At 35.7% G+C, this 23,416-nt stretch overlaps 1 protein-coding gene across 1 annotated transcript in view; it reads left to right on the top strand.

Moving 5' to 3' along the window:
• Positions 1–23,416, top strand: part of PTPRD (protein tyrosine phosphatase receptor type D) — a 413,276-nt gene that overhangs the window by 71,562 nt on the left and 318,298 nt on the right. The window contains exon 2 of the mRNA XM_077748273.1: positions 22,978–23,123. Coding sequence (XP_077604399.1) covers positions 22,978–23,123 — 146 coding nt within the window. The remainder of the gene's footprint in view (positions 1–22,977; positions 23,124–23,416) is intronic.

Below are 23,416 nucleotides of genomic sequence, written 5' to 3'. Positions count from 1 at the left end.
ATTCTGTCCCTCCTTATTCAAGAACTGGTACAAAGTTCTTCATCTCTGCCTTTTTTGACTTCCTTCTGCCTCCTGTCTCTTGGGACCTTTACTATGTGCAAGAGCCCTAAATCCATAATCATTGATGGACTTTCTGGGTAACTTAGATTTTAGAGGATTGAGGAGTAATATCTGATGAATTACTTTGAATAAGATAGCTATTTTCTGGACAAAAAGCCATTACTTGGAAATGACTGGATCATATGGTATATAATTACATCCCTTGCAGACTTTATGGGCAGGTGAACACTAAGCCAATAGTTCTGTTTTCCTTCTTAGCCCTTCTTCCATTAAACCTTCCTACATGTATCTCTGTCATGCTCCAACCATTCAGGTAAACTATGTTATTTTCCTTAAAAATAATACACTTCAATTCTACTTTGAATGAAATTGCTCTCCCATCTTCCTTTCCATTTTATCATATATTTTAAAAAATAATCTTTGTTTTTGAGAGAGACAGAGAGAGAGAGAGAGAGAGAGAGAGTATGAGTGGGGGAGGTGCAGGGAGAGAGGGAGACACAGAATCTGAAGCAGGCTCCAGGCTCTGAGCTGTGAGCACAAGAACCCATTGTGGGGCTGGAACTCACAGACTGTGAAATCATGACCTGAACAGAAGTTGGACGCCCAACTGACTGAACCACCCACATGCCCCATTGTATCCTATTTAAGTCTATTTTAAATTACTAATTACACCAAATGTAAGAATTTAGATATCAGCAAGTAGAGATGGACAAAGATACATATAAAGCATAGGAGAAGGATGAGTGAAAATGTGGAAGGTTGAAATTGGATATTTCTTTTTTGAAATTCATCATCAGATAGCATTAATGCTTGTTTTTAAAATAATTTATTATTTGTCATGTTGAATTAGTTTTAGAACAATGAGACTACAATATATTTTTATTTAACTTAAGGAGACCCCATTTAATTCAAGAAATTTTTTTTTCCTTGGGACGCCTGGGTGGCTCAAGTTAAGCATCCGATCTTGGCCTAGGTCATGAAATTATGGTTTGTGGGTTTGAACCCAATGTCAGGCTTTGTGCTGACAGCTTAGAGCCTGGAGCTTGTTTCAGATTCTGTGTCTCTGTCTCTCTCTGCCCCTTTCCCGCTCACACTCTCTCTGTCTCTCAAAAATCATAAGTAAATATTAAAGAAAGTTATAAATTTTTTTTCTTGATGTATTTTTAAGTTATCTGTTATTTCTTCAAAAAAGCGGGTCACTGAGAATTCCTATCGTGGCAACATTTCTCAAGTGGAAATTTATGGAATAGTGTATTTTAGTAAACATAATACTTGGTTGATTTCTTGATAGAACAGTCTTACAATGGCACATAAAGTTGGAGCCTACTCTGTGTGAACCATTTGTGAAGGCACAATGGAAGATCAGATGCATGTGCAGTTGTGTGTGCCGGTGGGAATCCTGCATGGTTTCACAGGGATTACCCTTGCTGAACTGGCAGACATGGTGTTGGCATTTATTTAACAGCCTTTATTTCTCAGAAGGCAATTGAGAGAGTGCATACCTGGGCCTTGCTTTCTTCTTATTATATGAGCCATCTTGCCTTCACTAGATTTAAATGGGTTTAAAAAAAAGTATACCCTTTGTATTTTTGATTAAGAAGGCCTAGGAGACTGACAAACAGAAAACATTGTTTCTATAGAGTATGTTCAATATTACTTTATAGATTCAGCCCTTTGCTAGAATCACTCAGTATTTCAAGTTTAATTTACTTTGTTATTAGGTTAAAAAAGTCACAATATAAAGGTCTTCTTTATGAGATTTGTCTTCCTACATAAAGTCAATCTCTGGTACATTAGTAAAATAAACTTAGTTTTTGGATGAAAACTGGTCATGATGATGACTAACTGGTTGTTTCAAAGAATAAAGTAAAAATTAATCTGATGGACATTTTATTTATAGTCACAGCTTCCCCACATTTCATATGACTATAGTGAAGGTCGAATGTGCTAACGTTCATGAAGTCCTATGTTTTATTCATGGGACATAGTAGTGGTTTAATAAATGTGAATGCTGCATTTCCTTTTCCTCCTCTTCCTTGTTTTTGTGATTCATTATTAAAAGCTTAATGTACCTGCTGGTAAAGTAATTTTGATAACTCTTGGGGAGGCCTTTTGTATGACAATCCCAGACATCTTGAACATCTCTCTAAAACTGAATAAAAATGATAAAACTGAGTCTGTTTAAAATAGTAAAATGCAAAAGTATACAAATAATCTGAAAGAATTTTTTATAGCTCCCTCAAATGATTTTAAATTACCAAAACAATGAAACTTGAGATTTAGACAACAAAAAATGCATAGTTTGCAGTATGCCTAGGGCAAAGAGAATACATTTTTATAAAAACCCTACAACCAGCTTAAAAAAAAAAAGAGGATAAGTAAGATAATAACAGTGGTATAAACTAGTAAATATGGCTATAAGTAAAAAAGGAAGCTAAATAAAACTCTACTCAGGGTTAAATAAGACCTGGTTTTAACAGAACATTTCTAAGGATTCACAAATCATCTGCATTTGAAAAACATTTGGCCAAGTCAGTGTTCCTTCTCCTGAATTTAACTGACTTGGGGCAAAATTTAGCATTTTGCTACATGTTTGCAAAAGAAGTGTGGTGCCTGGTGCACGGCCATTGGGACCTGGGCTCATGCCCGAAGTCTTTGAGCAGGAAGGAAACCCTGGTCCAGGTAGAGCTCAGTCCTAAGACCTGTCCTGCTCTAGCAGCCATGATAAAATCCCCAGACGTTCCCTGAAAACCATATCAGCTTTTTGGTTGACCATCTTCCTTAATCAAACTTTTGTAAAAGATAGCTAAAAAAATGTAGAATTGCCTCATCTTGGCTTTTGTCTTTCTCTCTTATTTCATTTGCCTCTTTTGAAACTGCTGAAGGATGAGAATAAATGCAAGACTTCCTAAGGATGGGGGAAGTGAAAGGCCTGCCGAGAAAATAATCAGTTCATGAATAATTAGAGCTGACACTATGTAAAAATTGGCAATAAAGTTGGATTTTGGAGCATAGTTAGCATTTTAGTTAATTGTCTGGATCCATTGCAATTTTCTTTCTTTCAGTTGGCTATTTTGTTATCAGTAGTACAGCAGCAAAGAAGGGCTTGGACATTCAAACCTCCTTGAAGGATATATTCTCCAGCAGTAGCAATAGAGACCACCCTCCTCTGTTTCCGTCCAAGGCACTGTTTCCATCCAGGTACATGAAAGGTGAATTTCTGACTTGTTATCACTTCTCTTCCTCACAGATGCTTTTATCCTGATGCTAAAGAAAATTGCAAAAGTAATTGCAGGGCCAAACTTACATAATTTTATGGAACTTGGAAGATATATGTGAGAGAATCTAGACCGAAATGTTGAAATCGTTTTTTTAAATAGATCTGTATTGGTTCCTGATACTAATAGAAAAATGTCTTTCATGATAGTGAGCTTATTAAGAACTACTCATGGAGGCTCTTGGTACTTGGTTCCTGGGAAAAATCATCTTAATAGGAAAGGTCAGTAATTTAATAAGACATGATATGAGTGCTATTGAGGAGACCCACACTGGTCTCACATAGCACCTGATGATTTACCAAATACTGGACATGTATTGCAACTAATAGTAAGGATTTAAAAAACCCTAAATTATATTTCTTTATGTATATAAACCTCTGTAATAGTACGCAGAAGAAAAACATCAGTCCCTACAGAAATTTAATTCCTACAATCTCTACTACTACCCATATTATTTATAGGTGTTCACTGATGTGGTAATTAGGCAACATGCCAAAGTCCAAAATAAGCTGAAAAACATCAACTCAAACATTTATATTTTATGTGTTATTCTCTTGATTAGATATTTAGGGGGAGATAAAAGAACAAAATATGTTCTCTATACATAATTAATTAAAAAGACAAAAAATATTTTGCTGCTAAAATTTGGCCAAGGAGAAATGAACTTGTGAAATTTAGAAGGACTCTGAGACTTTGTTATAAAGTGTTATGAGAGAGTGTCAAACACTATTATAAGAAATAATTTGAAGTAGAATCTGTAAATTGATATGATCATGGAAATATGTCAGTTCACTGTAAGAGACCATCAATGAAAAACTACTCTGTGCTTTTTATTTTTAATCTCATGTGTTTATTTCTGTAGGGTATATAAAGCTTAGTAATAAGTGTGCCCTTAACTTCTATAGTATATAGTTTTTGAGGAGAAAGGAGATAAGAGCACAGAATTTGATATTATGTAAAGAATTTTCAAGACCAAGACCAAGGGTGGATCAGGAGTCTGGATGCCCTAAGCTTATACAAGTTGGTAGGCTCTCTTCAGAAAAATAATTTAAAGTTATAAATGCACTATTAGAGTCAACAGTTAGTTGTTACTTAGAATAAGAAAATAAATAATAATTTGTAATTTTCATGGAAAGCTGACAAACATCATAAAAATCTAGAAATATGGGGGTGCCTGATTGGCTCAGTTGGTTGGGCATCCATCTCTCGGTTTTGACTCAGGTCATGATCTCACAGTTTGTGGGTTTGAGCCCTGAGTTGGGCTCTGCACTGACAGCATGGAGCCTGCTTGTTATTCTCTCTTTCTTCCTTTCTCTTCACCTCTCCTGCTCTCTTTCTCTCTAAAAATAAATAAATATTTTAAAAAATGATTTTAAAATATGAAATATATACAGTATATTTATTAGCCCCCTGCCATACCTCTAACTTTTTCCGTTATAAATTTTCATTTCTTTTTCACATGATAATTTTATAATATTTTCCATATGGAAAATAGAAAAATAGTTCAAAAATAGATAAAGTTCTTCCCTGTAAGCAATGTTGATAGAAGTTTCTTTTTCAATTGATAGCTCAGAAACCATCCATCAGCTTTATGACTTTTTATTGATAATGTGATAATTTCTGTGATATATAGCTATAAGAGGCTAGGGCATTCCAGTTTTCTTTCACTGTGACATATCATAATATTCTTTGGATTTATGACAAGCATTAATGAGTTTGTCACTGGTGTCCTCAGAGAAGAGGCTGAATGAATTGAGGTGGGCAATAGGAGTAGACCTAGAAATTGTTCCGAAAGCAGATCAATAGTAGTAATTGAACTATGAACCGCATAAATATATTCTGCTAAATCCAAACTAAATATACCCTCATTTAACTTCCCTTACTGGATTCTCAGAACACTACTCTGCAGGAAGAGAAGTATGAATAATGTTAGAGTGATTGGGACTGAAATATTTTACCATTGTAAACTTTACAAGCATTTGACCATGCCAGTGTGACAGGATGAAACATGGGACCTGTGCATTTGAAGGGCCCAAAGCTGAAGTTTCTTTCTTTCTTTCTTTAATGTTTATTTCTTTTTGAGAGAGATACAGAGCATAAGTGGGGGAAGGGCAGAGACCGAGAGGGAGACACAGAATCTGAAACAGGCTCCAGTCTCTGAGCTGTCAGCACAGAATCTGAGGCAGGGCTCAAACTTGGGGCCAGTGAGATCATGACCTGAGCTGAGGTCAGATGCTTAACCAACTAAGCCACCCAGGCATCCTCTGAAGCTAAAGCTTCCTTAAGATCAAGGCAAATCTGCTTCTAGCCTTGAGAGAAGGTGTGCAAAGTTCTTAGAAACCATACTTGATAGGCATCAGAAAGACCTCATGCAGGAGAGAGCATTTGGGAAGGATTGTGAACAAGCAATGAAAGGTGATCCTGTTACAGGTAGCTCTGCATGGTATTTTCAAATAAAATGTGATGCAATTATGTTCTCAGGAAAGTCTAAGAGTCTGACATGTTTGTTAGTAGTGAAAATTGAGGTTATGTCAGGTAGATCAGAAACCTAACATACAAGGTCTTATCCACTATGTTCAATTAATTCTTTCAGCAGAGTTTCCTGCTCGTATTAAGTAAGCAATAGTAGGGAGCCATTGATGATTCTTGAGCAGGATCTTGACCTGATTACAACTGATTTTTTTTTTATTGAATATCACTTTCAGTTAAATGGATTTGGTGAGTTTGGGAAGACCAGAAATAAGGAGTCTTTTTTAATAAAGCTAGACAAGAGATGAACAAGTCTTTGGGGGCACCTGTGTGGCTCAGTCATCTGAGTGTCTGACTTTGGCTCATGATCTCACTGAGTTTCCATCCCTACATTAGGCTTCTGCTATCTGTGCAGAGCCCTTCCTTTCTCTGTCTGCCCCTCCCCCACTTGTGCATGTGGGAATGTGCTCTCTCAAAAATAAAATGAACGTTAAAAAGAGAGATGAACAGGTCCTGTCAAAGATGGGGTAATATAAAAGATGTCTGAAAGAGATATTAAAAAAGGAAAACATAATAATAATTGTAAGAATACCATGCAATGTGAGAGTGTCATGCTTGAGGGAGCAAAAGAAATGTAAAAAGTGTAAAAAAGTTCATGTATATGGCATTTCCAGGGTCATTTGTTAGTGGCTGAAATATATATGCTCATTCATAAGTGACTTTCTCAAAGCTTTTCATCTCCTTTATGTTTTTCTGTGTATACTTTTATATTAGTGTTGCTTAAAATTTTAAGTTTAGAAGTTTAGTATCTAATGTGGATAAAACAAAAGACACTATTTCTGGAAAACGTTTTTATAATTTGGGAGCAGGGCAAATGGTCATTGTATACTTAAAAGCAAATTGTGTTATTGAGTGCTTTGTCATTTCAACCCTAAATTCTGGCCAATAAGTAAATAATAAATTCTGCCACTAAAGTCTGTATTTTGTCCACAGTTGTAAAATACATTTTCCCATTGAGGCAGAGGAGGAAAGCAGAGATTGTATTTGTAGATCATTTAGATGCCATAGGGAAAACAGCACATGTGAAATCACCTTATGTGTAAAATGTCCCATGTACTTTTGGACAACCAGAGATTGGGGTTTTTTCTCAACTTGTCTGCATTTATGACTTGGTGATAAATAGGTGTTCTTATCTTTACTTTTTTAAAAACTATTGATAATTTATTTTTATTCTCATTGTTTACTATTTATTAAACTAATACCAATTACATTTCAAAGTTACGTTTAGGAGTCTTAAATAAATTTGTATTGCCGTATATGTTAATATATGAAATTATTTTGCTTAAAAACTTACAAACAAAGAAATAAAACAGACAGACACACACTTACACACACACACACACACACAAAGACCCACAACAATTTGCCAGAAAGACTAACAAAGATACTAGGGGAAAAAAATCCATCAGGGAAAACAAATGAGAGAAGGAGCTAATAACATTACATATTAGGATCAACTTGAGAAGCCAATACAGACCAGGCAAGTTAATGGTCTTGAATAATATTTCATTCATCATAGCTAAAATCCAAGTAAAGGTTTACATACATAGGAAGGGAGACAGAGAAACAGAGGAGTACAGAGTAGTGAGTAATTGACAAGGTCTGAGCCGGGGTGACCAATGATACTGGTTTTCCAGGGATTGTGGGGATAACTGGGATGTGATACTTTTCTGGTGCTAAATCTTAAAATGTCCTCCCAGGGGACACTTGGGAATGTTTTCTTGTCACAGTTGGGCGAGGGGGTGTTCCTGGCTGGCATCTAGTGGTAGAAGCCAGCCAGGGATGTTGCTAAACGCCCTATGATGCACAGGCCAGTTCCGCAAATAAAAAATCTGACCCAAATACCAGTTGAAAGAGACCCTGTTCAAAAGGGAAGGGGCAATGAGGGACAGAGTAAAGATGTTGATTGTGTACAGAGAGGGGCAATGGATGCTCAAGATGGTGAGAAGGAATCAACAGACAAGAGAAGCAATTGGCGTGGAGCAGGATAAACTAAAGGGAAAAATGGCTTCCAAGTTAGAAGTTCTTGTACAGCAGAAAGGATGTAGCTGCCAGTAAGTTCATATTGGATGGCATTATTTTCCCCTTTGAAGTAGGAGCAAGTGCATTAATCTCTTAGAGGTGAGAAGTTGGCACAGGGCAGACTTCTGGAGAGCAGACAGGGTGGGCAGCTAATTGATAGATGACACAAGGTCCTGTTGAACCTGAGACCATGAATTTGCAATGGCACTAGGCTCAATCCTTTGGTACTAGAAGGGAGAAAGGAATACTCTAGGATCTACTGGGGACCTTAAAGCAAACATATAGTGTGGGAGAGGCTTCAGAAAGCTGGTGGGAACTATATGACAGCTGAAACCCTCGATGGATGGTATAGGAAGGTAGAGCCTTCATATTGACCCTTTACAAAATAATGACCATTTTCCCAAATGCTTTTCATTTAGTTCAGGCTCTTAAGCATAAGTGTTGTGACTGTTTTGCATCACAGATTCTTCACCCTGGTTTTGTTTTTCTCTGTTTATTTTGCATTGGAAAGACACTCTGACAACCCCAAAGGACATTTATTTAGTGAATTGGAGTAACTGGTACGTATTTAACTATTAATTACAGCCCATCTCTTTAGCTTCCTCTTTTGTCTTTTTCCCTCTGAAACAACAGCCCTGAAAAAAGGATCTATGTCATGGCATTTTAAGATCTACCTCAAAAAGCATCTTTGACTCTCACTAGGTTTCCAAAGACTTCAGATAGTAAAATTTCAGAAAGGTGCTGCAAAGAGCTTTAAAGCACCATTACCTTTGATTAAATTAGTGACTGTGATTAGGTTATATGATGATTCAGGGAAAGACGTAGCATGCACCACTCAACTTTTGGCATCCTGTAGGCTTGATCTTTTCATCTGGCACTGAATCAAGGTTTATCCGGGGATAATCTGCAGGCTCTTTTTCTAATTCTGGAAGATTAAGTTCATCCAGATTCTCACACATGTGGCCTGGCATATATTCACAAATGCTCCTATTACACAAATACAAGGGAAGCATTTTTCTTCCTTTTCACTTGTGATCTTACCAAAAACACTTTGGGGCATGTTTCTAAAAACTTGTGTGTGTTATACACTGACATTTTAGAATGGCATAGAGTGGGCCAGTATCATTATGTAACTGGAATCATTAATAATTAATACAATATTTTCCCCACCTAAAGCTAGGTCCTAAAATGTTGTCATTTTATTGTAGTCAGCATGAGATGACCAGTGTGGCCCTGCTAGATGAAGGGGTGGCTACTGCATGCTTTGGTCTGGCAAGAGGCTTCGCGTATCTGCAAATGTGTTCTGAGGATAGCAGGGGGCTGGGCTCATCAGCTGTCAGCCACAGCTTCTGTTTTGCTCTGAAAAATAGCCATGTTGCCAGGGCAGTAATTATTGGTTGATTTTCTTTCTAAAATAAGTGTCCTAATAATTTGTCACAAAACTAACTTAAATTGCTGTGATGTTACTTGCAACAGTTAAATTAGGGAAAAAAAAAAAGCCACTGCACATAATGCTTCAGTTTATTTCTGCGCACAGTCTATATTGGTAAATAGTGTAATTAAAACCTCGTCTGCAGGTTTTTCAAAAAGGTTATTTTTGTGTGGGGAAAACCCTTTGTTTTCTTACTTAATACCCTGAGCTATAAATTAGAGAATGGGGGAAAAAGTTAGTTGGCAAATAAAGGTCCTCCCTGTCTGCGCTGTTTTGGAATGCCTCCCATATTCCTGGGGCCCAGATAATGTGTTTCCCTAGAAAAGCATGCATAAACTGCACGGCAATGAGCTGGTACCAGGGTCTGCACTGCCCAGGGATACAAATTAGGGACTTGATACTGGAAAACTCATCTACTGAAAATGTTTCCAGACTATCTGAGAAGTGTCACCTTGTGTCTGAAGGTTCAAGTGTTACTGAAGTTCTCTTACCAAGAGATGGGTGTTTGTGTAGATAAATCTGATGCTATTAGAGAAAATGGGAACAAAAAGACTGGCCAGAGCATAACAGATTTCAATGAGGACAGGAAAATAAAGGACCCTTCCCCCTCCTCTTGTTGGCTTTCTAAATCTGTACGTGTTTCAGTTCACAGGCGGCAAGAATGAGACATTTCCTCCTCAGATTTAACATGCTGTCATGGAAATGCTGATAGGGTTATTTTATGGAGACTTTGCTGAAAAAAAAAAAAAAGAAAGAGCAAGAATTAGATTATAGTGTTCTACTTTGTTCCGTCTAGGGCTCATTTTATTAAAGTTCTTTAAAGGTTTATTTTCATCTACAAACTAAGGAATTGTACCCTATCCTCTCTGTGCCAAGATCCAATTAATGTCAACTTGAATTTTCTGTGTGGACAGGGCCAGTCCATGGCCCTGGGTGATCATCTATTATTATCCTTGCCTGCTTGTACATGACTTCACAGCGTTAGCATAAACCAGTTGTCATGCTTTCCATCTTTTGTACCCCCAAATAGCTCACTGAGTAGAATTTGAGAATGGGTGGGTGACGGGATATTCTTTCAGAATGCAGTGCTCAATCATGGTTAGCAAGATTAAACTCAGTGAGACATCTTATGGACCACTTTCCTCAGCTTATGTTCCGTGAATGTAAATTCTTTCTCTTGACTCTAAAAAGGAATTCAATTTTATTTTAGAAAGGATGGATTTAATATACAAAATAAATGCCACTCTTTTGCTTGCTACATGTGTTCACTTGGAAGGATACCAGAAAATGACTATTTTTAATATCCTACAAAGTGTTATTGGTTCTAATAGTTCCCTAATATTGAATTAGAATATTTAGAATCCTGCAAATCACTGCCAAATACCTTTTGGCTTTGGGTCTACAGAGATGTGAACTAAAAAATAAATTAAATTTAGTGGAAAGTATGTGGAAGGACATAGACTCATATATAAAATATTCATCTGACCAAAATAATTGTGCCTTCTTAAAAAAGGTGTTGCATGCCTACAATATGGTATGTATTACGTAAAATGAAGCTATGGCATAAGTCTTAGAAACTTAGAAGAATATTATGATCTCTAGCAAAGTATTGGGATAAATGTGAATAATGATGAGCCGTTTTAAAATGTATTTTTAAAATCATTACTTCAGTCTTAATGAACAACATTGTATAGGCAAGTCAATTTTTTTCTATTTTGCATTTAATTTCTTCCATTGTTTCATTCATTATATATGTACATACTTATTAACAAATGGTAATATAGCTCAAAATAAAGCTTTGAATACAAAAGAAATACTTTTAAATAATGAAATATTTATCTTTATTGGAAGCATTTTAAAAGCATTATTGATTTAGAAACTAATATTATTTATGGAATTTCTTTAGGAAATGTTATCCTATTTATTATAAAGCTATTTTTCATAAATAATATATTCTGTGTAATAACAGCTCAGGCCATTTTTTATATTATTCTATTCTTGGCAAAACATTTTGGTAACATATCAATACAGTATATACATAAAGAGATGTTATTTTGTCTATTGACAAGGTTTTCTTATGCTAATGCCTCTACATTCCTGCAGTAAATACATTTGAACATCATATTATGATCTGTTTTACTATTCACTGAAAATGTGCCCATGTGCACGTGCATACATCCCTTCCGTGTTACAGCCACTTGGCATATTTTAGTTACTTTTATTTCCCAAAGTAGTTTGCTAATTTAGCAGTGTGAAAGCAATAGATTCCAACTTGCAGTCCCTTTATTCCTGGAAGGTGTATCTATCTTGGAATAAAGGACCCAATTTTTTGCTAGTTGTAGTAACACCTCATTTTGGTTGGAAGGCAAGAGTTGCACACAGTACCCTGTATTGGCTCTCAAAGCACTTCCAGTGATATCAGTAAATCTTCTCTTGGTGGCATTGGTTTGCTACTGGTGTCTAAACGTGAAGCCAGCACACCATATCATTCTCATTCCTCTGAACACATAATAAGACATCATTTATGTAATTGATATGTTGGGAATTCCTTAGGAGGGAAGTAATGGGATCCATATTTCAGAGTTTGGTAACATAAAATTGGGGAAAAATCAGGGGAAACTGTCAATGTTTTATCTTTTATTTTTCTTTCTTTGACACTTCAATTATATCTGTGCTCATGTTCCTTTTCAAATAAGCCAATTACCTTTCCTGTGTGATCCAATTTGCAGGTACATGATAAGCAGTGGGTTAGAATGAAAAATAAATGATTACTTTTAATGATGATCAGCACATCTGATGTGATAAATTATGATTAATGAGTAAATTAGCAGTGACTGATGTAAATGAATCTGCTTTGAAAACTAATTCTATAAAAAGGTGCTAAAGGGTTGGTGTAGTTTCTTTTTTCTTTCTTTTTTTTAATCAGATACAGTGTGTTAAACAGGCTTGTGAGTATATTACCATTTAGAGAGAATATGAAAAAAAGCCAATAAATATCGTTTCACTTTCTACATCTTTACTGAATGAGCCTGGGAGACTGCAGGACTTTTCATCTGTTTCAGCATAAAGGCTTTATCAGTCTATTGAAGGAAAGCGGATGCGCGGTCTGTGTATTTTGAATGCATAAGTAGGTGGTAAGCAAACCCAGAGGCCTAAAGTAGAAAATGTTGAGTAAATATCTAAATGGTGCTGCTGATAACATGTTTTCATTAAGAATGCATGACTCTGGCATAGGGAATGGTAAGAATGGCTTTACAGATTGTATCTAAGAGTGATTCAAGACCACTGGCAGCCTTTCTGAAATTTATGTCACTAAACCAGTGGTTACTCTGTCTTACACCAAAACAGATGGCTAGTCTTACTGAGCATGTCAATAGTACAGAGAAGTTTTATGGCCCAGACACAGTGAATGTAGGGGATTGTTTGTTTTGGTCATAATATCTCATGGCTGTAAGTTAAAAAAACAAAAAAGTTCCAGTGGTGAGGCCATGCAGCTTTTACTGCTGTCAAACAAGTGTTTATGACCAAATATGAATATATCTTGACAGGACAAACTAGAAATTTATTTAACTGCTGTAAATGGACCAGTTTATGTGTACTCTCATCTCTATAAGATTAAAAAAAAAATTGGAAAGACTAAAATGAACTTTAATTTCTTAACCTTTTTAAATTGAAAATTATCTTCCAAAGCATTTAAATACTATTCTCTATAATTCTGTTTCATAGATATTTTGTCTTCATCTTTTTCCTCTGTCTTCATTGATTTATGTTTTCGCCACTTAGTATTTACCTTACACTCTGTTGAACCTAGGAGAAATGGAAAAGGCAGGATTTGAAGAGTATTAGAAGGTGATTCTTTTTTGAGGGAGTAGATTATTTGGTTGTTTCTTCATAACTGGTACTTTCTGACTTCTAACTTTTATCTCTCCTGTTGATAGATCAAAGGGATAAAAATTTGGCCAATGATAAGGTAATAATTTTCAGCTTTATCAATAGTCTTGGTAACTGGACATCCTGAAATATATTTTTCAAGTGAATATGTGAGCTATTCTGAAATGTATAAGAGTCTTGAAAGCAAATAATTTTTTGATCTAATAGTTTTCCATGTAGGAATGAATCACCTGCATTGAAATTTTACAGGTAGGAATGAATCATATACAGGGATTACATATATGTGCAAGGATATAATTATAAGAATACTCATTGAAACATTTCTTAGAATACTAAAACAGAAACAATCTAAATATTTAATAGTAATTTAAAATATATCTACTTCATAATATAAAAATGATATTCAATTTAAATACTTGGTGACAGGGGCGCCTGGGTGGCTTAGTCGGTTAAGCGTCTGACTTTCGTTTAGGTCATGATCTCGCGGTTCGTGGGTTCGAGCCCCGCGTCGGGGTCTGTTCTGACTGCCAGCTCAGAGCTTGGAGCCTATTTCGGAGTCTGTATCTCCCTCCCTCTCTGACCCTCCCCTGCTCATGCTGTCTCTCTCTCTCTCTATCCTAGAAATAAATAAAAATATTTAAAAAAAAATAAATACTTGGTGACAAAAAGATATTCAAAATATACTTTAAGTAAAATGCAGGCTATAAAAGAATAGTATAGTATAACCTTTTTTGTAAAAATTATTAAATATTAAATGGGCATAGAATAATTCTTAAAAGCTGTTCATCAAGGCGATGACCATTAGAATATTTTAAAGTTTCTTTTAATTTATGTTTTCTAATTTATGTATAATGAATGTATTATCATATATAGTAGATAAGGTTATTTTACTTAAAAATGAAAAGTGCAGAAAAAGGCAGAGAGAAGGATAATGATATGATAACAGTGAGGTGGAATGAATTCATAGAAGAGATGAGATTCATTGCATTGTTAGACTTCATCTGAATTCAGTCCTAAGGTAGGCACATGAATGTATGATCTGACTATGCTACATTTTGCCAGCACTACCAGTCTCTTACCATGTCATACTAGTGTTTTGCAGTGTCAATGTGTATTACATCAAGTTTGCATTCCACAGCTAATTTATGATGCTGTAAGCAAATATAATTCAAATAGAGGCATACTAATCACGTTTACAATATTAGTATCCATCCTAAATACTCAAAAGTGTATAGCCAAGTATTTCTATTTCTACTCGTGGCTCTCCAAGGCACTTGGAGTATAGCAAGTTTGTGTATGCAATGAACACCTACTATGTACCTACTATGTACCTACTATGTACCAGGTGCAACTGGAATTAGGAGATTTCACAGATCACCAGCTCACGAATGCTTCTTTCAAGGCTCAATTAATGTGAAGAAAGAGAACTACATGAACATAGAATAGCTATAATAAAATATAGACTGTTCTAACTCATAAGAGATATAAAAAAAATGTGATGAGATAAAATAATACTGGGTTTCATCCAGATGGGAGGCTCAAAGAAGGATTCAAGATTTTTCGTGGGACTGAAAATGGATAAATTCTACAAATGTAAAAATGTAGGAGAAAGCTTTCTGTGCAAGGAAATAGTATATACCAGGGCATTGCGGCAGGGAATTTTAGCTTCTTGATGGTCAAAAGTAGAAACATACTTAGGAGAATAGGTTGGCAGCAGCTTTGAAAGATCTTAAAGGCCAAACAAATTTTCAGGTTTTATTTGACAGTGGTAGTCTATTAAAATGTATTTATTTGTGTGTTTCTTTTGAGTGGAAAAGAGCTTTAATCATATATGCATTTTTAAAAATCTCAACAAGAAGGTAAAGAAAAAAAAAAGGTTCAGGGCGCTTGGATGGCTCAGTTGGTTTTGTGTCTGACTTCAGCTCAGGTCATGATCTCACGGTTGGTGGGTTCCAGCCCTGCGTTGGGCTCTGTGCTGACAGCTAGCTCAGAGCCTGGAGCCTGTTTCAGATTCTGTATCTCCCTCTCTCTCTGACCCTCCCCTGCTCATGCTGTCTCTCTCTCTCTCTCTCTCTCTCTCTGTCTCAGAAATAAGTAAAAAACATTAAAAATTTTTTAAAGAAAAAAAAAAGGTTTAACTGTAATGTGTGATATTGATTGTAGTGATAAGTTCCCAAAGTGAGGGTGACCAGATGGAAAAGTTCAAGTACGATGATATCGTTGAGTGATTCTCAAACCTAGCTGAACATTGGAGTCCTCTGGAAATTAATTACCTAGCCCTACCCACTGATTTTCTGTTTTAGTTGGTCTAAAGTGGAGTCTAAGCACCTACAGTTTTAGTTGGTTAATTTGTTTTTTGAGACTCCCAAAGGATTCTGATATCCATCTTTGAAGGAGAATTATGGTTGTTATCATTGGATATGAAAAAAGAAGAGACATAGTTGAAGCAGAATCTATACAACTTAATAACTAAATGGTAGTGAGGTGCAGGAGAAGAAGACAAGAGGTCAGGGCTACAAGGTTGGGTGTTTGGAAGGGTGGGAGTGCCACAGAGAGTAATAGAAACAGGAAGAGAGGGAGATTGGGAAGGCAGATGGCATGGTTTTTTCCCACAATAATGATTTTGGGATGCTGCTAGGCAGTCTTTCAAGTGGTTAGAAATGAGGACTTGACATTGAGGAAAAGTTCAAGATATCTTTCCATTAAATTAAATTTCTTCTTTTTGACCTCCTTCCCTTTTTAATTTCTTTTCCTTTTATCTCTCCATTTTGTCAGTGTATATATTAATCCTTTGTCAACTTAAATATTGATAGTTATACAGAGGTATAGACATCTGTTTACTCAATGGAGGAGTATTTTTGGGTCATTTTCAAAGAATTGAAGTTTGAAACCTTAATAAAATAATGGTGTGGACATGCCTAGAATATGTCACCGCAATGCTTTGGAAAGGAAAGGGGGAGATTGATGTCAAGAACATCAGTGGGATACTTGTCTTTATCCATCATGAACAAATTTAATGTATACATTGAATGATACAAAAGTATTCTACCATACTAATCTTGGAACTTACATTATCTGTTTATGAAATTTGTTGTTGATTTTTTGTCTGTTGAGTAGGCATCATAGTTAATTTATCTTTGATTTAAATTAGCTTCTGGAAATTAGAAAAATAATTTCAGTAGGCCTTCTGAGTGAGATTTTCCACTTAAAAAGTGAAAAACAACTGCTGTAATACAGCACAAAGTACTTACCAAAACCTTGGGAAAACAGTCAGTATGCATTTGATAGATAATTCAGACAGATTTGAAAATATACAATACTTTGAGTTATACCATATTGCTTATGCAGTGTTATTGTAACTTCTTATCTTCTAATTAGGCACAGTAAGAATATTGGAGCTTCACGGTTAGATCAAAAGTTCATGACTCACTCATAACCTCAGTGAACCTTCCATCCTTTCTTTTTCCCTTTTCTCCCTCCTTTCTTTTTATCTTCTAAATTTTTATAGTACTATAAAGCTTTCTATAATTCTGTAAAATAAGAAAAAGTGCTGTTATTTTGTAGGACTATAGAAAATGTTGCATGTGATATCTATATAACATTTAGTCCATTGGATGGGTTTTACTAAGGATTAGTTATTTCTTTATCCCATTTTGAGGTGTAATGCTTCTTAAGTCAAATTTTAACGCTTTAAGATTGAAAGATAGTATTTCTGAATCAGACAAAGTCTATTTGATGTTGAAGATCTATCCTGGCCATGGATATCAGATGTGACCCTGTTCAGATCCTATGTGATAGGAAAAATGTCCTCACAGACCTCAGTTTATGTAGAATGTCTCTACCATAGAAACCAGTCCAATTTCTGGCTTGTGCCACAGTTCTGCCTTCCTTGAAGCTTTGCATCAACTTTGGGACCTTCCTCTCTTTTCTTGTCATGTGCCCATGTGGTTTTGCTGGTATCTCAGGCTTACTTTCTTCCCTACACCCCTGCCCACTAAAGATCAAATAAATCATAACAGGAAATTCATTATCCACTAAATTCTAGCCACTCTCTGTGCTTGGGGCAGTGGTAATGAATGTGCTGTGGCAGAAAAGGAATATAAAACCTCAGTAGCTCTTCTGCCCCTATAATTTCAGACTTGGCCATTACCCTTAGAACCACCCTGACTTGCCTGCTATGTTCTGCATTTCTTATTCAACCCCAGAGGCCCTGTTCCTGAGCTTCTCTTCAAAACCCTCACCCTATTATTTCCAAAGAAAGAAAAAAAAAAAAAAAAAAACAGGACTAGTTCAGTTGACAGTCTCATGAATTCTACAGACAGTTTTTTGGGAGGAGGCAGATTTTTAAGGACAGAACTACCTATACATTCCTACTGAATATTCCCTCATCCTCTCACTTAGTATTATTAAATAGCATAATTAACCTTCCTCTTTGAAGATTTGAATATGTTATTATGACAAATACCCCTTTAAAAATGGAACTCTCTATTTAAGGAAATGTTAGTCAGTTGAAAGAAACAAAGCCAATTAGTTACATGCTGTTAGTTTTGCTCCTCATTCGTCATATTTCCTTGATGTCTGCAGAAGCAGCTTATTCATTAGAATTAAATTAGACAAATGGCACCCTCATCTTCCCTTCACTTTTGTAGTGTGTAGTCCTTTCTGTGAATCGGTTTTAAGTGATTCTCAGTTGGCCAATCAAGTTATTGCAAATCTGACTTGTCTTCTTAACCTTTAAGAATTTCTCATAAATTCCTTTCTCTCATGGATCTTACTAGTAGATTTCAATGGTTCTCTCCCATTAATGTCTAGCTCTATCTAATATAGTGTACTAAAGGGAGAATTTTGTCCTTGATAGAGCACTTTGTTAAGATTGGTTAAAGGCAGCTTGCTGGTCTTGGTAGAGTCTGTCCCCTTGATTTAATAACCATAAGTGTTCATTGGACTTATCACCTTGTCTTCAGAGAGCCTAGCAACCTGAAACCTGATATGGCATCAAAGTATTACCAATCATTAGATGCAAAGACACTGTGGATTTGGTATATTTTAAGAAACAAGCTAACCTCTTAGAAGCAAAAATCAGTCAGCAGTTTGTCACTCCTCTTGAGCTATACAGGAAAGAATAATCTACTAGATTTTTTAGAGCAAGTGTCTGTATCCTGAGAATGCAGTCTTTGAAAACAGCAAGTGAGCATGGCAGACGCTTTCTAGAATATCAGCCATGCCTCTGTTCTGACTCATATGAATGTTTAGCTTTTCTGTTTTCCATTTAGAAAATAGACTTTCTGGGTTTAACTGTAATTTGACCTCTGCAGTGCCCATCATTAGTTTAATAAAAGGTCATACTCTTCACGTGTCAAAACTAGCTTGAGCAGAAATGCATTTGTGAAGCACAGTGCTGGCAGCTTTGGTTGGATAGCAATGGCGGTTAACTACAATAATGGAAGGGCACCTGTCTAAGCACTGGTGACTTAAAGTTTTAATGTCTTTCTCTTCATCTTTACATTCTTGATATTTCTTTTTTTTCTTATAACAAGCATAATATTTGGTGTATTTGCAAGTGTATCTCATGGGATAAACATGGCAATTTTGATTATTCAGGCCTGAGGCTGTCATATCCTGTGACTCTTTAGTAGAAGTCTTTGTTTTATGCTTTTTATGCAGATTCTCTTCTCTTCCTATCCTCAGAACCTGACTTAAATTTGGGTACTATCCATGACAAAAGAAGGAAAAAGATTAATTTAGTTTCTTTTAGTAAGCTGAGATATTAGCGAAGAGAAAGTGGTGCTATGTATTATTATATCCCTCTGAGAATAAACACTTTTACTTGCCTCAAGCATTTGTTGGAGTTATTAAGTTTGGTCTTCTCTCTTTCTCATTTCTTTCCTTTGGATGGCTGCCTAGGCTTGACAGCATCAGTCTCAGAGTTTGACCAGCCAAGATGATTATTTATGCAACAAACTTGCTTACTGAAGGAATTTTACTGTAGAATCTAGATACCAAACTTTGTATCATAGAATAATGGACTTCATCCTTTTTGTGGTTTGAATTTTGTGAGAAAAATTTTGTGAGAAAAATTCATATCAGATCCCATAAGAAAATCATGATTTTTTTTTGGTCTGTGAGGCTAATGCCTTAAAAGAAAAAAAAAAAAAAAAAGCTCTGTGTACAAGCACTTGATACACCTTTCTTTTTAATGTAGTGTGATCAGTTTCATTTATTGTTTTCAAATAATGCATTTAAGGACTTTTTCAATTGTTGTTGTTGTTGTTGTTGTTTTTGAAGAATACCAAGTCACTGCAGTGGCATTTAGTAGGACTTAAGAAAACAGTCCCAGACTTAAAGCAGATTTTAACTGGTTATTTTAATAAATTTTCCACAGTTCAGGGGTTAATTTCATTAATTGACCTCTTCTCCAAAGCCAAAATATTTATGGTAGCATCCAGTGGTCATATCACTGGCAGATTTGAATATTTGTGAGTATTAGCATTAAAACTTCAACGTATGACCAGAAAATGAAGATGAGTGAGAAACACACCTGAGCATTGGGATAATAGTCACATTTCTCCTCTGAGAATACAGAATTTGCCTTCTGCGCTTCCCATGTAGAAGTCAGATTCCTGTGTGTAATAGTAATTTGACTCCTTTGCACCCCACTCACCGGGATTTAGGAAGCCCTTGTTCTAGTAGCCATTGATTATATGGAATGTGTCAGAAACTTGAAATCTCCTATTTTTTGTGTGAGAGAAATAGGAGGCTGTCTCTTAAAACCAACAAACATAACAAAACCCTGTACAGCAAGAATGACATCCTGTATTTTAGATGTATTTAATTTCTGATTAGTACATAGATGTTATATATCATATCCTTTTACCTCATTCACACATTCTTGCAAGGAATTTCAAAACAGAACTTAAAGGAGAAAACAGGTTGTTAAAATTCATTTTCATTAAGCGTGGAATATTTTTAAGCTATGTATTTTGAAAAGGTTCCCAAAATGAGTGTTACAGCATTTGATACAGCAATGAGAAACATTTTATTTTTCCTGGGAAATACCCTAGGAATTTTAATTGCATAATTATAATTTCCATATTAGATGGTGACAAATGTGTGGTTATTATCAATTTGCATTGTTTATAACAGCAGCATGAAAAACATAGAACACTTCTAATAGAATTTTGTTTGTTTCCAGAAAAGTGACATCAAAGTACAGTTTTTGTTGTTGTTGTTGTTTTTAATTCTTCTCACTGTTAGTCCTTTCAAATCATTTTAAGTATGTCCAGCAGCGTTTTTTTAAATTTTTTAAATGTTTATTTATTCTTCAGAAAGAAAGAGACAGAGTGTGAGCAGGGCAGGGGCAGAGAGGGAGAGAGACAGAATCTTAAGCAGACTCCAGGCCCCCAGGTGTCAGCACAGAGCCCAGCGTGGGGCTGGAACTCACGAGTTGTGAGATCATGACCAAGCCAAAGTCAGATGCTGACAGAGCCACCTGGCACTCCTGAACTTATTTTCAGCAGTTCTGGCAGTCAAAGAGTTTGTGCTTCTAGCCAGATATGCTGCCGGATGTGCTATTTCTAACAACAGGGACCCGTGTTCCTATCAGTTCCATTGTCACCAAGATGAATTTGCTGATGAGGTGGAGACTCCGTTCCCAGCACTAACATTACAGAGATGATTCTTCTTATTCTTCATTCTCTCTCTCATGGTGGAAATAATACACTAAGCTAGGAAACCCCAAAATTGGAAGGGATCTCTGAAAAATAATTTATTTTACACTTCATATTTTTACAATTTAGAAACAGAAAAGTTAGGCATCTAATGGATAATGCATCTCCATTGTGGTGAGGCTGGGATGTGGGTCTGGTTTTCCTGACTTCAAGAAAACCGAGAGTCAGAACATACCATCAAGCCGGCAAGAGCATCACGTGGGAAACATGAAAACAAGGCAGAGAAAATAATGGGGTTGAGCAAACAGTGATGAACTTTGTTATTTTCTTCTTCCTTAAGGTCTAATGATTATTTTCAAGTTAAATGTAACTATAGTTACTTAAAACCATTTTTCAGTAGAATTTCACTGAAAAACAGTAGGAGAGAAAATTTGTAAAAGGGATATGAAAATAGAAAATGAAATGGAAAAGATGGTTTTGAATTTTTCAAAATTCTAAAAAATTAAAAGAGGCAGGTGGTGCCTAGGTGGCCCAGTCAGTTAAGCGTCTGACTCTTGGTTTCAGCTCAGGTCATGATCTTACAGCATATGAGTTCGAGTTCTTCCTTGGGCTCTTTAGTGACAGCGGAGTCTGCTTGGGATTCTTTCCTGTCCCTACCCCTCTCCTACTTGTGGTTAGACATAAAAAAAAATCTAATTGTTGGGGCACCTGGGTGGCGTCGGTTAAGCATCCGACTTTGGCTCAGGTTATGATCTCACAGTTCGTGACTTCTAGCCCCAAACCAAACCAAAAAACAAAACCAAAAAAAAAAAAAAAAACTCTCAAGGATGCAAGAAAACTTTGAAGTAGGAACAATAATGAATATACCTACCCCCTAAACCACCATTCATGTTTTAGCACATTTTGTTCTGTGTTTTTTTGGGTGAATTTTTCCTTATTATCAGATACCTCTCTATATAATTTTGTATGATGCTTTTGTGGCTTATCATTGAATCATAAATATTTCTCATGTCATATTATAAAGAGTTTATCAATATAACATTGACTATTTCTAGAATGTTCTATCATCATACCATAGTTCATTTCACTGTCAATGCCAATTTTATTTGATATTGAGGGTACTTATATAGTCTTTGATAAATAAATGGTATAATGAAGATCTTTATGCATAAATACCCATTTACATTTTATTAAATTATCATGTAAAAGATTTCTGGATCTGGAAATGCAAGATGGATAGTAAGTAAGTTTTGAAGAAAGGGTGAATGTTAGGAATATCTTAAGGAAGTGGAGAATGCTTAAAGTCTCTAACTTCTGGCCTTTCATCTTTAGAAATCTTTAAGTTTAAATCTCCTTTTTTAACAAAAATAGTTGATTTTATTTTGTTTATTTTATTTTGTATTGTTTTGTTTTATTAGTTTTTAATTGTTGTTTATTTATTTAGTTATTTATTGCTGTGACTTTGGAGGCTTCTTGACGCCTCTTTTATGCAAATTGTGAAGTTAAATTTCAAGTAAGGCAGCGCACACTATTTGAGTTAGAGAGTCACTTTACTATTTTTCCCTCTTTCTGTTTCTTGCCAAACCTTCTAATTCAGAGCTATGTTTCTTATCCCTTTATAATTTCCTAGAATTTCCCTTAAATGTCACTAATTTTAATGGCTTAGCAGTGGCAATGCTGCTTTCTGGCAGTGCCCTGATAGCAGCATCAAAGCAAAGAGCTAAAATTTTACTCACTTTGATTGATGAGCTCATGTTGTTACAGAGGACAAATTGGATTTTTTTTTTAATACTGGAAATAAAAATTAATGTGTGATGTTGCTTTTTGGATGTTATTGGAACTCTGCCTTAATATAGATTTCAGCAACAAAAACATTACCAGATAACTTGACCAGAAAGTTAACCTCCATCCCTTTTAAACTACCGTTGCAAGTAAAAATTACTTTTCTAATTTTGTAATCCAGGTGTGTGCATGTATGTATGTATGTATGTGTTGGCCTAATCAAGGTGGAGGGCTGTGAGGAGAGTGGTGGCAGTATGACAATGCTTTATGTTTCAATTTTCCATCTAATTGCCATGTTTATTTCTTTGTATTTCAGCACCTCCAAGGTTTACCAGAACTCCTGTTGACCAGACAGGGGTCTCTGGCGGGGTTGCCTCTTTCATTTGTCAAGCTACAGGAGACCCAAGACCTAAAATTGTCTGGAACAAAAAAGGAAAGAAAGTCAGCAATCAGAGATTTGAGGTATTAGGTCCATTGTTCTGTTTCTCTGGGGGAAAAATGTATCCGCTGTATCTTTGGTTTGTATATTACTTGCTTGTTTTATTTTGATATAAAGTGCCGTCATCACTGAGATATGGCATTCTTTTTGTTGCTTGTGTTGGAAAATTTAATTCTAAATGGCATTTTTAAAAAGGGATTTGGGGGTTCAGGTGACTAACTTTTGTATTTAATTGTACCCGGCTCAACGTGTTCCTGGTATCCATCTGTTAGCCTCATCCTCAGACTGTTCCCCTTTAAAATTGCAATATGGGAGT

Source organism: Crocuta crocuta, unplaced genomic scaffold (genome assembly GCF_008692635.1).
Source record: "Crocuta crocuta isolate KB4526 unplaced genomic scaffold, BGI_CrCroc_1.0 scaffold199, whole genome shotgun sequence".
Lineage (NCBI taxonomy): Eukaryota > Metazoa > Chordata > Mammalia > Carnivora > Hyaenidae > Crocuta > Crocuta crocuta.
The sequence above is the reverse complement of the archived record's forward strand: the minus strand, read 5'-3'. Positions and strand labels throughout refer to the sequence as shown.